This window comes from Tarenaya hassleriana, unplaced genomic scaffold (genome assembly GCF_000463585.1).
Source record: "Tarenaya hassleriana unplaced genomic scaffold, ASM46358v1 Cleome2, whole genome shotgun sequence".
NCBI classification, from domain to species: domain Eukaryota; kingdom Viridiplantae; phylum Streptophyta; class Magnoliopsida; order Brassicales; family Cleomaceae; genus Tarenaya; species Tarenaya hassleriana.
Window position 1 is genome coordinate 3912844 of NW_010965372.1, and position 15061 is coordinate 3927904.

Genomic DNA, 15061 nt, shown 5'->3' on the forward strand with positions numbered 1-15061 from the left:
ATGTAATCTTACAATATATGTGATCTATATTCCGTGTGACAGAAGCCCTTTCTAGAAACTTGGACTCTGTAATGCATTCAGTCATTAGAAATCCTCCTCACAAATTCCATCGTCACAGTGGAAGGACGTTGAATACTTCTCTTTCAAGAGATTTTGTGCATTGGCGAGAAGGAGGTTCATGTATAGAGGAGGAACTCGAATCACCTTCTTCACCTTTCTTACCTGTTTGCATGGAATCGCCTCCTCCGACATAGATCCGCCGAAAACTCAAGAACTCCAAACCAAGCCCACCACCGAGTTCTTCCCATGGTTTCGAATATATGCAACTGTTACCGCTTAGCTTCTCTCATCTATAACCTCTAGTCTAAAAACTTTCAGAAAACTGAAAGATGACAGCTCCAGAAATTAGGGTTCTATTCTATCCTGTAGACCGTGATTGCTTTTGTCCTCGGGTTTGGAGCGTCGGCTTACGCAATGGAAAATCTTCTCCTTGTCTAAATTAGAGGACAGAGAGAGCGTTGAGACATGAGTGAGGAGAGAGATAGAGAAAATCGTAAGTTAGAGGAGAGAGAGAGCGTTGAGATGTGAGTGAGGAGAGTGAAGATGTGAGTGAGGAGAGAGATTACTATTTCACCATTTCATCGTTTCTTTTTCTTTTTTTTTTACTTTAGTTTTTTTTTAAATTTAATACAAGGGTTTTTGGTCTTTTCATAAATATTTGAGGGTTTTTGTGTCTTATGCCATGTGAAAAAGTCTTTTTTGTTTAATTTTTTTTTTCAAGGGTAGTATCAGAAGTCTTTATAGCAGTCAAAGGGTATTCCAGCTATTTTCCCATGCAACGGGGGCAAGAGTATTATTATGACATTGACTTGTAAAAAATAATTAGAAATGAGCTGGACGTGATTGATTAGTATTTCGTATCGAATATGAATATTTTATATAACAAGGTTCAAATAATAGTTCTTTTTTTCCTTTATGGATATCTTTCCAACTACGTTAAGAATGTATAAAGATATATATAAAAAAAATACTAATATTTAGAAATTAGTATTTGTATTGTATTATTAAAGAAGTTGGTAAAGTATGAAAAAGAAAAACTTTAATGTATTTTTCCTCATGTTTCTAAAGAACTTGGAAATTCGATTTTTGTCTCTACTCTCGAAAAGTAACATTTAAACATATGATTACTGTATTTTTAAATAAGATTAAAATGTCTCGTATAATTAATGTGGACAAAATATGTGATCTATTTTTATAAAACACCATATATTTATGAGAAAAATATGAACTTGTGTGAGAAATATGAGAAAAAAGGTTTTGAAAATAAATATAAAGGAAAAAAATTAAATAAAGAGAATTTTCCTAAATTTCTCTTAGTGAATAATACATTCATATAATTTAATATGATGTAAAACACATTTAAGAAAAAAAAAACAAATTTTACCGAACATTACATATGAATCAGCGCAATCAAGTGAAACCAAAAAAAAAAACAGAACACAAAAGAAAAGAGTCGTGTCCAGTTAGAGAGAGAACATTCCTTCTTCGTATGCATTAGAGACTCTTCTACTGTCCTGAGAAGAGTGTTCTTCTTCTGCTCGTCTTTGCTCGAAGACGGCCAGTTCCGCCATGAACGATCTCATCGACAAGATCCTTGAAGAGAAGCCTCTCAATGTCCAAAACCAAACCCGAAATCTCGCTGTTGAATTCGCTCCAGTTCCCGGATCGAACTATCACGTCTTCGGACAAAACACCCTTCAAGAAATCGTCTTCTTCCTCCTCCTCCAGAGCTAAGTTCTCCGATCTTTTCTTGGATTTTCTCTGCAGTGTTTCAATCTCGGAACAGAGTTCTTTCAGGAGCTGTTGCGCGCTGAGCGCCTTTTTCGCCATCTTAGCCGATTCCGTCCACGGATCGGTGGCTGCCTCGACGAATGCAAGTTTTTCCACAAGGATTTCGTTCACAGCATCGAACATGAGCTTTCGGTGGAGCTTCTCCTCGTTCAGAGCCTTGGTTTTGCTGCTTCCTTTCGTTTGCTCGAGGACGAGGAAAAGCTCGGGATTGATGGGATGACCAGAAGGATGTAGCTGAAACGTTGTTAATCCCGAGCCGAGGTCTCTGAGGAGAAGACCCGAGGCTAATAGAATCTCGGAGATGTATCTATGGTCAGAGTTACGGCCCGTGGTCTCGCAGAGCGAGGCTATGTAATCTTGGCTCGCTTCATCGTGGCTTGAGTTCAATCTTCTTAGCTTTTGAACCAAATGCTCGACGTTCCGAAGTTTCTTCCGGTTAATCTCGGGAGAAAATCCCGAGGTGTTCTCCGCAAAGCTGTACGCAGGATTCCACTGATCCTCGCAGCCGTTAGACCCATTGCCTGTTTACATGATCACTTCGAAATCAGAAACCGAAGATGGAAAGCTCTCTCCACATCTTTGGACGGAGAAACATCGAAACAAACAACTATATTACTCTAAATGCTGTTCTTGAACGAGATCATCATCAGCTAAACAGAAACAAGAACTGTTTCCTATGTTTAATGATCTAACAAGTGGAATGTAAATTTAGTTAACTCTGCATTACCTGTCGTGTTTTGCGTTTTTACAGGGGACGATGAAATCTCTCTGTAAACTGAAGCGTCGAGAACCGAAACAGGACTTGGATATTCCGGCGCAGATACAGAAAGATTTGCTGAAGATGAATCTTCGGTGAATCTTGAACAAGATTTCTGGAGAAAAAAAAAAACAGAGGAACAAGAGTTTGAGTTTTTGTGTTGAAAAGTTTTCGGGCAGGGGAATAAAACGGGTAAATCAGGACTTACGTTCTGGATTAAGTTAGAAACTACGGTTTTCGCTGCCTCAATTGCCGACGACGGACTTTTCCCGGTGTCAGCTTCAATGTCTTGTCCAATACCTGCAGCTTCGGTTTCAGATTCGTTGCTCACTTGACTCAGTTGGTCATCGTTTTGCTGCGAGTTCTTGTTAGCCTTTGGCCTGCGTCTCCCACCAGGAGAAGTGGATTCTATGGGTTTCCGGGTTGACTGTCTTCTTGAATCAGATGGAGGGGTCGGTGGTCGTGACCGCTTATCAATCTCGAGCTTCTTCTGCCGCAACCTCGGGCTTATCGATCCTGAACTCTTAGATGCATTCTCTTTAGAAACTTGCTCAGGTTTCGCTGAAGAACTCAGGTTTCTCCTACTGGCTTTCTTATCCGTAGAGCTGACCCGATCTTTTCCTGCTCGGTTACCCGTTGAAGCTCTTTTATCATCAACAGTTCTTTCTTCTCTATTATGGATGTTTCCGAGGCCAGACAGACTATGTATTGGAATCAGAGATGAAGCAGGAATACCGGCTTTCTCAACTAGTTTGGCAGGTTTCATAATTACGATTGGCGATTCGAATACCTCGACAGATGATGATGAAGAAGACGAGGAAACGCCTCCTCGAATCTTGGATGATGTTGCAGAGTTCGCCATCTCGTAATCTCTTCGAGCTGCTAAGTTTGGAGACTGCCCTTGTTTTCGAGTCTCAAGGAAACCCTTTGACTGCATTGCCTCTAATATCTGTTTAAGTGCTCGGAGATCTTTCCCCGAGTGCTTGAACTCGAGATCTTTCAATCTTTTCTCCATCTCGCTGTATACAGAAGGAGACGAGTTAGAGTTAGTTATCTGTGACCGAGCTTTCACAGGCTTGCTAGCTTGCTTTTTCAGAGGCGGCCTGTTTCTCTCGAGCTGCCTCCATGGAGCAGGCTCGACGGGAAATCTGGAGCTCGAAAGTGGTTTCATGACAAAATCCGCGTTTCTCCAGCTTGGAGATGTCGGATCCTTTCCCGAGCTTCTCGGGGATCCGGGAGAAAATCTGATAGGACAGTTCAGGCTTTTCTCCCTCAAGGATCTCGAGAACGGGTCGAAGTTATCTTCAAACAAACTGCTTTTCTTCGGACTAAACTGACGAATATCTCTAGCCAAAGGAGAACCAGGCAACGCCTCCAAACCCATCAGCTTAGCAACGACACTCGGCGGTCTTTTCACGGTTCTGCCGCCGCTAAAACTTTCGGAAACCGGACCTGCTTTAAGATCGATGTCGGGATTCCTCATCACACAGCGTTCTCTGCTGTCCAAAGAAAGCCGAGGCAACTCTTTCGGCTTCTGCCTTGATTTCATCGTCTCCCGAGAATCAAGAGAGTGACGAGGTGCATCCTTCGTGCCAACCTCGTTATAACGGCGTCCTACTTCCTCTCGGGCCATAGGTGTCTTAACCGAAAGCCCTCTGGCTTCTCTATACATAGAATCTCTAACGACATCTCGGAGGTCAAGGGAATGTAATCCAATTCCTTTTTCGCTCATCATCGTGACATTATCTCTTGCAGGAGATTCCGGGAAAGCGATCTTGTCAAAGGTCGAAGCTTCGGGTTGAGGTCCTTTGTTGAAATCGGGAGACGAGAGGGAGGAAGAACACGAGGACGAGAAAGAGAGCCTCGATGATTCGGTGGACAGCCTTTGTTTCTCAGGATCCTGAAACTGAAAAAAAGAAGAAGCATAAACTCGACATCTTCTTCCGATAGAAACTTCTGTAAGAAACACTGAATCACGGAATATGAAAAGGGCAAGATTGTTAGATCCATATATTAAATAAAATGGACCTACCGATGATTTTTGTTGATCATAAGCACCGTCGACATGTGCACTGCCTGCAACACAATACAAACAAGAACGTCGAATTCTCAGATGCTGATAATTCAGACAAATGCCATAACTCAACATGTTTTACGTAAATGGAGAAAACTATCAGAAACCTGCAAGTCAAACACGACATTACAGTGGAAACAAGAACAAGAATCTACCGAGAAAAGCCGGTCAAAACCAAATCAAATTTCAGAGGAGTTTTCCCCAAGGAATGAAACCAAATCCTGCAGATCATCCTACCAAGAAAATTTCGCATCCATTTTCTTGGCATCCAAACAGAGGCGTTGCCTTTGAAGAAACCGCATTGAGAGAGAGAGATGCAAAGGAAACAGAAGCGAAGGACAGAACAGAAGGAGATATACATATGATCGCCATACAAGTCAACGACTACGAGACATGAATGAACCAGAGATTGCTGTAAGTATTTTAATTATTTTTTTTTTTTTTTATTTACCTAAAGTAAGCCTCTTGTGGGATGCCCGCCTGCCTGTAAGAACATGGTGGCGATCAAAGATCTGGAAAAACCCATTCATACATCCGATCTGTTTCTGCAGATCTGCATTGTCATCTGCCAATTTATGCAGAAGCTTCGCAGCCATGTCTGAAGATCACAAACAACCTCTCTCAAGGGTTTTGAATCCACAACAAAACAGAAGAATCTCCGGCAATGGGGCTTTTTTTTGCTACTCTTTGTGGGTTCTCTTTGCTTCTTCTTCTTTTATGGACAAAAAGCCTTAACGTGTTCCTTCCTCCATCATCAACGGCAACCACCATGGAACCACGACAAGAATGAAGCACCTTCCATATTCAGAAAACTCCGAAATTGCAGCATTTCCTTTTGTAGAAACCCACTTGAATCCACGGTTTATTTCCGGGTTTTCCCCCTTTGGATCAAAGAAAATGACCACGACCCGTTAAAGCTCGAAAGAGACCGCCATTGTTATCCAGCTAATCACAGCTTCAAACCCAATGTAACAAAAGTCCTACCTTTTCTGTTTATATACGAATCAACACCCTCAGTGTCCCACTTGAACAGAAACCTACGGATCTAGAACAAAAGTATGCTCCTTTTTTACAGAACCTAGATTCCCAGATTCCACCTGACACAAAAGGGAAAAGCAGAAGAAACAAAGAGAGAGAAACCCTTTTGATGATTTGACAGAGCAATTTCAAAAATCCAACCTTCTGCAACTACGAATCACAGAACAGAACCAGAGACTTGTGGGCTTATCTCATTTAGGACCGAACAAGCTCCACAACACAGAAAACTACGCCTTTGTCCATAACCCAGAAGCCCTCTCTCTCTCTATTCACAAATTGTTCACCGAAGCTACAGAAACAGAACCCTCACTTTTCCTTTTCTCAGATTTCTCCAAGGAAAATGCAGATTCAGAGGAAAAAAACCAAAAGAGGAAAAAAAAACAGAGAAGGAAACCAAAGGAATCTCTCTGGATCCAACAAGGGACTAAATGTTCCTCTGTTATACCCACTGATGATGCTCAGGGAACAAACTGAAAGACAGCCACAGAAAAAAAAAAATTAATCAGTACTGGAAAATTTTAAAAAGGAAAACCCCAAGAAAGAAGAGGAAACCAAAGAGATTTTTGGATTATCTCCGATAATTTTCTTTATTTTGTGGTAATAAAATAGGGAAACGAGAAAGATTGGAGGGAAAGTGGGTGTGGTGTAATGCCAGGGATCTCCATCTCACAAGACCACGTGGGAAGTGGATCTGGTTAGTTCTCTTCGCATGTGACTTTCTGTCATGCTGTTGTAGATGATAGATAAAGCAGAAAATAACAATTTATATATTTTTTAATTGTTTTTTTTCCTTTTTCCACCGAAAATGTTGATTATATCAAATATGAGTAAAATTCACAACATTTATTCTTTTTTAATTTTTCTATTTCGTTTACCAAATCAGGTTAAATCTACAAAAAAAAAAAAAAAATCGGCCTCAAGTTCCCACATCAACCATATTCTTGGATTTTATGGCTCTCTCTCTTCCTCATTTCACCCTCAATTATCCTCTTTTATCTTATAATTCCCTGGTTAAAAAATAAAAAAAAATAGTAAAAATGATAAAATAAATTAAACTTTTTTGGCATTTTCCATATGACATTTTCCTTGATATTTTCGCACGTAGACTTTCCCTCTAACTCTCCCTATTTTTCGCATTAACTAACTTTTTCTTTTTGTTGTTTTTCTCTTGTCGATTTTTAGATTCCATCTTTTTTTTATGGAATTCAAATGATTGTTTTAGTGTCTATAACTTTATATACCATTTTCATATGCATTTTCCTCGTACTACATCGTTTTAAAGAATAATTATGACTGACTTTGGTTTAAGAATAAACAATTATTCCACTCCATATTGGCTCAAAGCAATTTTCCCAAACAAAATTAAGTGAAAAATTAAACAGTTAAGATAAAATGACATATAAATATCTAAACTTTTTATGAAAATCTTATATAAATATATGAATTATAAAATTTCTATTTAAATACCTGAATTTTTAAAAAATTTACATAAATACCTAGACTTTTGAAAAAATTTCTAAATAAATACAAATTTCACAAGTAAAAATAGTTGATGTTATTAATAGATTTTGGATTTATTTGGGAGGTTTTTCAGAAATCTAGATATTTATGTAGAATTTTATAAAAGTTTAGGTATTTATATAGTAAAATTTTGTAGTTCAGATATTTATCTCAGATTTTTGTAAAAATTTAGGTATTTATATACGAATTTTTCAACAGTTAATATAACGTAATATATATCAGATTATAATAATATGTCATAATCATTAGGATTATAAAAATAGTTCTAAATTTGTGTACATGTGATGATGTATCTATTATGTAATCAGAAAACAAAAATAATAATGATTAATAATTATTATAGTCTTATTATCGACTGTGGAGTTTTTCATTTTATAAGATATACAAGGAAACATGAATCAAATTTAATTTAATTAATTGAGATAACTAAAATTTTCTTTTCCTTTTGTTATCTTTGTGCTTACATGTGAAGGAAATGAGGATTTTACCTCGTCTCTATGTGTCATTGCGTACATTAAGATGTGATATCAGTCATATATTTTATTTTTTATATACTGACAAATATACAAAATAAAAAAGAATAAAAAATATGATTTGATACACGTTCTATTGATTTTAACTTAAGAAAAAATTTTGAATTTCAAAATCCTTTTAATTTGGAGGCATTTATTTATCTCAATTGATTTATAAAAAAAAAGGTTGGTATAATTCATAAGAGGTGTTTCTAAGTTTCAAGTTGTGACACAAATAAAGTGAATTACCAGAACTCGATGGTCCTGTTTTTGGAGCCAATAAATCCACTATGCAATAAAGTCAAACTTTTTTGCTTTCTTTAAATATTTTTAAGTTATTAATTAATTTCTTTAAATAATACGGTATAAATATTCAATTGGCTATATATAGAGGTATGAAATATATGTAATTGTATGAGTCAAATATTATACAATGATTAGATTTTTACAGAAATTTCAAAAATTTTAAAATTAGTATTTTTTTAGAAAATTTTAGCTCAATTAATTTTGAATAAAACAAGATTCAAATCAAAATCCAATATAAAATTTGAATAAATATAATTTTTGTAAAATATAAAAAGTTATATATGAGCATAATAAAAAATTAAACGTAACTGAAATTAAATCTCCCGTAGCAATAGTCAACGACTCAACGGGATTAACAAGTAATTCCAATTAATTAGAGGTTAATATTCTGCATTTATGTTTTAATTTAATGATAACGAACGATTTTACTTGGGGTTGATAGAAAAATGGAACACTTAATGGTCATAAAACGTAATATTGACCATGTGTGTTTATTAAAAGCAAGGTGATTGTCCTTTCCTTATGTAAAGTGTGATACTATAGATAATGTAAAATTTTAATATAACATTTTGAAAAATAAATACTGTAGAAAAAAATTCAGAAATATGAAAATATTAATCAATTTCATGTCGAATTAAACCATGTTTTGTTGAAAGCAAATGTCACAAATGATAAATAAAAACAGTGTTTTCCTTATAGCAGTCGTCTGATCTTTATTTTTATTTTTATTTCTATATCATTGAAATCTGATAAAAAAAAATAACGAAGAATTAAATATATTGCACAAATATCATAAAATATATAGAGAATAAAAAACAAAGTAGTGGATTATAATTTCTTTCATATTAATAGTTTGTGCCACCTAAAAGCAAGAGAGAGGTTTCAACAAAAAGAGGGGGAAAAAATAGAAGTAGGTTCATATATATATACATATATATATATATGCTAAGAAAATAATTTAAGTGGAAATTCATGGTCTAGTGGTGGGAGAGTGACAAGTAGGACAAGTTGGGCTTTGGAAATTTGATAATTTAATTCCCCTAATAACAAAATACAAAATTTCCATGACATTTTGACTAGTCACATCTTTTATTATAATCCCTTCCCAAAAAAGGTGGTTTGTGGAAAATCACAAAATAATGCATTATAAACAATTTCCTAGACATATTGCACTAAATAGAAAAAAATCGTCGGTCATGAATAATTTTTGAATTTGTGATTACTCTTGTAATATTTCCTCTATAATTGATTTTTTTTTAAATAGAGTACTTTAATTACGTTTATTTAGGATGAATGACAAAAAAAATCATGTACTTTCATTTTATCTCAATTTAAACTTTATATTTATTTTTTATTCTAAAAAAACTCTGTAATTTTAGATTATTCCAAAAAACTTGTACTTTGCATATTATGATAATTTAAACCATATATTTATTTTTTATCCTAAAAAACCCTATATTTTTTATATTATCTCTATAAAACCTTGTATTTTGCATATTATGTCAATTTAAACCTTATATTTATTTTTTTATCTTAAAAACCCATATACAATCATATTATCTCCAAAAAAAAATTTATATTTTTTTATATTATGCCAATTTAAATCTTATAGTCATTTTTTGTCCTAAAAACTATGTACAATTTGATCCCGTTTCCCGTGAACATGATGTTTCACATGGATAAAAACCAATAATATAATTACCAAAGTAAAAAATATGGAAATTTTTAAAACTTTTCATTCAAACATGCAGCGAAATTTAAAACATTCAACAGTCAAATTAAAATCATACACATCCAAGATAATATTTAACACAACCATAAAAGTTTGAAATCACAGTCCCGAATCTGAGTATAATACAAAAACCTATTATAATATTGATTTTTAGACATATGACACATACTGTTCACGGGAAGTCGGATACGAGTATCACATTATTTTCGTTCATATATACAAAGTACGAGAATTTTATGGAAATAATCTAATTGTACAGAATTTTGTAGGACGAAAAATGACTATAGAATTTAAATTGGCATAATATGAAAAGTATAAAATCTTTGGAAGATAATCTAATTGTATGAGAGTTTTTAAGACAAAAAATAAATATAAAAGTGTTTTTTTAGAGATAATCTAAAAGTACATAGTTTTTTAGGATAAAAAAATAAGTATATGGTTTAAATTGTTATACTATGTGAAGTATAGAGTTTTTTTATAGATAATCTAATTTTTTAAGATAAAAAATAAATAAAAGGTTTAAATTGTGATAAAATGAAATTACATGGTTTTTTTGGTCATTTACCTTTTTATTTATTTTATTAACTTTTCATTCTATTAGTTTGAATTAACGACTAAATACCTGATAAGATGAAATTAAATTAAATTAAATTATCATACCAAAAAAAGAAGAAGATGAAATTAAAATAGATAAATGTTTTTGGACGCTAAAATATTCATACGATATAATTAACTTTAATGTTGAGATCCTTCTCATTGTTATTTATTATTAATTGTTTCTGTTTTATCATCTTCTGATCTTTCTTTTCTCTTTTTCAATAATGAAAAAATGTATACATAATTATGGAAAATAACAAACATCAAAATGAGATAAATTATGTTGGGATTGGGTTATGTTTGACTAATTTCCAAATCTTTAAAAGGCATTTTGTAAAAAATAGTAAAGACAGTTGGTTGTACATTGATACAGCTCTACATGTCTTGCCCCTGTTTGATCTTATTCTTCCATGACCCCTCTTTTATCATTTCTCTAAGAAAATTATCATTCAAATCTACGTTTGACTATTTCCCATTGAAACATAATAATAATAATAATAATAATAATAATAATAATAATAATAATAATAATAATAATAATAATAATAATTTATGGTGGAAATTTTATGACGTCTGGGACCCATGGGACCCATTGGTGGCAGTTTATATGATGATGATATAAATAATGGCAAGTGCTCGTGTTTGAGCATTCATAATTATATGATACAAAACAAAACATATATCAAAGCGGCAAGTTACAAACACAAGAAAACATGGGTTTTCTTAAAAGGGAGTCTCACAAAAACATGGCTCAGCTTCATTAGCAATTCGATGGCGAGGATTAATTCCGAATTAATCACGTTTAAGGATAATTAATTTTGGGGTTTGGGTCGGGTGTATTGCTGAATGATAGTAGAGTAGAACTCCCACGACTCATGCGACTCAGAAATCGCAGGTTCGCCGATCGGGTTCTCCTCTACGAACTTCTGCACGTTTTCCGCGTCCGCTAATCTTTCCAGGTACATACGTAGTTCACCGTCAGGTCCTGTCCCGACAATACACACACAAAAAAAAAACATCAGTTCATCATGGTCGGTACTAATTTCTCCAAAACAGACAGACAAGATTTTCTTCAATGATCGAATAACCCACAAAAATGGAAGCTTTACCCAACAACGATTCTTTTTAATCAAGAGAATGCTTTCATTATAGGGGGGCCAACTCGGTTAATAACTGAATACCGAACCGAAATTTTCTTCGAAATAATGAGTATTTAAATCAATAACAACCAGATCGAATCAAACCTGATCAGAAACCGAATCGAAAATAATATAAAACCGAATGGTTGTAGTTTTTCTAAAACTGAATTGAAATAACTAAAAGTAAACATAACCGAACTGAAATGACCACCCCTAGTTGTTTCCGCTTTATTTAATATATGACAATGTGCCCCATATGGGCCATATCACATCATGTGGTTCATCAGACTAGCCTACCAAGATCATGCCATTGTTCAGGAAACTTGACAAACATTCACCATAAACTCTTCTTGTGTCATGTTAGCTTACAGATCAAACATCATTTCAGAAGTTACCAACTTACCTAATGCAGAATCTTCGCGATCTGTGTGCTGATAAGTGTGTGGAAAAATCCCAGTATGTGGCTGAAAAAAAAGAAGAAAGGAGAGGAGATGGTTTTAGACCTTTACCAACTGATTACTGATTAAATTATGGAAATAAAACTTCAGATCCAGATTGCAGATGCTCAAGTGCTTACAGGATTACACAAGGCCTTATACGGAGAATCATCGATTAATAAGGTGTTGGTTTCATCGTACTTCCGTTTTCCACAAGATTGACAGGTGCCGTAACGGTCCCATACTCTTCTCAGATCCTTCAAAACCAGAGGCTTTTTCTTATTTTCCAGAGTTTTGAACTTTGTTTGAATGCATAACTTCGAACCCTGTGTTCATACAACATTCATCGTAATAGAAGAGTGTCAGTGTTTGATTTCGTTAGCCAATTTCGAAACAGGAAAAGTAAAACCCTTTCTTACTCTCCGCATGTTCACTGTTATCATCATAAAGTGCTTTGGATGCAAACCCAACTCTCAAAATCTGAAACTTAGCTCGTAAGTCTATAGAAAATCAGATCACTTACCATACGAAAGAGTAGCCTGTCCGCGAAATCTCTCATCACTATGTTGATTATGGTACCAAATCCACTGTTAAGATGGGGAACAGTGATGGGGTTAATGCATGAATTGAACAGAGATGGGCTTAATGGCAGTATTCGATTTAAGACACTTGACTAACAGATCCAGTAGAGTGTAGAAACATACACGCGTCTTGACGACCATATCCCCACATCAAATCTTTCGAAGCAGAACTCAAGAAACCTGGCAAGAAAGGGTCTCCTGAAAACTGAAGAAATGACAAAACGATTATTCTGGGATATTCAAAAAAATTCTGTAAGATTCATCAGTCATTATTATTTGCATTTAAAGCGATTCGATCTTACCTGACCTCTTTGAGACTTGACCATCTGGGCTAATTTTTCCATCATAACCCTGGACAATATCTGCAAGAATTCCATTCAAATCTAGTACAAGAAGCTTTTTGCTGCATTGATCATGACATTTGCATCTAGGTAACTGCTCCACAATCTCTCCGGGAACAACTCCTTGTGCCACATTATCCTGCCCATCAACACAACTAGGCAATGAGGAGTCGACCTCCCTTTCTTCATCCTTCACCGAGCTCTTTCCACAAATGGATACTCCATTTGTTTTTACTTCCATTTCCTCCTTGCTCTCCACATTTGCGGTTCCATTATCTTTACTATGCTTTTTCTTTTTGCTTCTCTTCTTCTGTTTTTTGTCCCCTAGAGTTCCAGCACCTTCTGCTCCATCACCATCCTGATTACCCTTACTGTTTTCATCTTCTCTGTTTTCTAACTTAGCCCTTCTGAGATTCTTAACACCAATTTTCTCCGCAGTTTCTGAATTCTCCATCTGATTTCCTGATTCCTTACACGCAAATTCTTGATCAGTATTCCTGTCATTATTTCCCGTATCTTCTCCATTTGAACATTCTAACAAAGTCTGTGCGGATCCGCTGTCCTTGTTGGCTGCTGATGAGTCGCTGACTTCCATTGTTTTGGCCTTGTTCCTCTTCCTTTTCTTAGATTTAGGATTCCGTGTTTTAGACATAGTTGCATCGGCCTTAACATTTGTTTCCACTCTTTGTATGATAGAATTATCACCAGCACTAACAGCAGATTGATCTGCCATATTCATCAATTGTGATCCCTCGGCTTCAGAAGCACCGTTCTTCTCTTTCTTCTTTCCCTTTCTTCTTGATGTTTTGCTATCTTCTTTGGCCTCTTTTCCTGCATCCTTAATTATTTTCTCTCCCTGTGAAGAATTACACTTGGTGACATCTTTTTGTTCAGCCTTATGATTATCATTGTTCATCAGTGCATTTCCCCTCTCCTCCTCTGACTGTTTCTTCTTTCTTTCCCGCTTACTTTTCCGCTTATGAGTCGTTTCAGAAGTCTTCTCAGTCCTGTTTGAGTTTGAACCAACGGCTTCTGCACGTCTTTCAACAGTAACAGTTCCCATGACTGCACAATTCTTATTTCATATAATCGATTTTCACCGTCAAATCAGCTGCGCAGAGTATAAATTTATCCTGTAAAACATTTCATAACTTTAGCAATAAGGGCTGAATGCTGATTGTCATACAATATTCTTCATACTATTGGCAAAAGGGATATACTAAGCTTTATTCAGAGAAATATGCAAAACATCTAGCACTTAAAATTATTATGCAGAAATATATATTGGATCTATCTACGGCGGAGACAATGGTAACTGAAAAATGAAGTGATATCATATGCTTGACTTGAACAAACCCCGATTAAGCTGAGGGGAGCAAGTCGACTGAAGACTATGAACTGGAAACAATCACTATAAAAGAAACACTTTATCACTTCATAGAGGGAAAAGAGTGAAAATGTGAAGCAGAACAGATATCAAACGCACTATGAAACGGCAAAATATCATCCAACACAACCACACTACCAATCATAAGATTGCAAATTCAGTGAACAAAGAAGTTATGCAGTCAGTTTTCCCCAATTCCTAGCTAAATCACATGAAATTAGCTCAAACCCTAAAACCTAAACCCTAAACAATAAACCATAAACCTTAAGTTCGATTAAATCCACGATTTGTGACTTCGAAAACATGAACAACGCAAGAGAAATACCCAGAAGAGACACTATGATAACGCATCAAGCGAAAATCTCTGCTAAACAAGAAACGAGACGAGGCTACTATGCTCGGATTCGATCACTATATCTCACTGCAGTGGAGAAAATTTTCCGACCGGCCGTACAAAACCGACACAATAACTCTATCAAGTATTACAGACCAACCACAAAAGAAAAAAAAAACAGAGATGCGTCTACAAAGAAGCAGAACGCGAACACAATATTACCAGGAAAATTCAAACGGGAGAGAGAGAGAGAGAGAGAGAGAGAGAGATGAACAAGAGACCTTAGGCACAGAGGCGCGGCGGAGAATGGAGACTCGGTGTTGACACTTGACACGACTTAGGGCTAGAAACTCGGTTTCGGTTTCGAAATTGAATTTCTCGGTTTGAATTGAAAACCGAAATTTCTGAGGAAACCGGCCGGTTTGTGCGTGGAACAGGCAATGTTTAGAATGGT

General features: G+C 35.4%; 2 protein-coding genes across 3 annotated transcripts; both read right to left on the bottom strand.

Annotated features, from left to right (window-relative positions):
• Window positions 1-1419: 1419 nt before the first annotated feature.
• On the bottom strand, window positions 1420-6372 carry LOC104812109 (protein LONGIFOLIA 1). The gene is made up of 6 exons (XM_010539096.1): window positions 5667-6372; window positions 5134-5563; window positions 4641-4684; window positions 2817-4514; window positions 2579-2723; window positions 1420-2372 (listed from the first exon to the last, which is right to left on the bottom strand). Exons 2-6 carry the CDS (start codon window positions 5276-5278, stop codon window positions 1567-1569), a joined length of 2838 nt encoding a protein of 945 aa, XP_010537398.1. The 5' UTR covers window positions 5279-5563; window positions 5667-6372; the 3' UTR covers window positions 1420-1566.
• Window positions 6373-11007: 4635 nt separating this feature from the next.
• LOC104812110 lies at window positions 11008-14982 on the bottom strand. 2 transcript variants are annotated; one of them, XM_010539097.1, is made up of 7 exons: window positions 14889-14982; window positions 12848-14019; window positions 12669-12750; window positions 12488-12551; window positions 12105-12290; window positions 11931-11991; window positions 11008-11373 (listed from the first exon to the last, which is right to left on the bottom strand). In XM_010539097.1, exons 2-7 carry the CDS (start codon window positions 13947-13949, stop codon window positions 11201-11203), a joined length of 1668 nt encoding a protein of 555 aa, XP_010537399.1. In that variant the 5' UTR covers window positions 13950-14019; window positions 14889-14982; the 3' UTR covers window positions 11008-11200. The 2 variants fall into 2 exon arrangements, with proteins under 2 accessions (XP_010537399.1, XP_010537401.1); XM_010539099.2 differs by lacking the exon at window positions 14889-14982 and adding an exon at window positions 14830-14851.
• Between the last annotated feature and the right edge of the window lie 79 nt (window positions 14983-15061).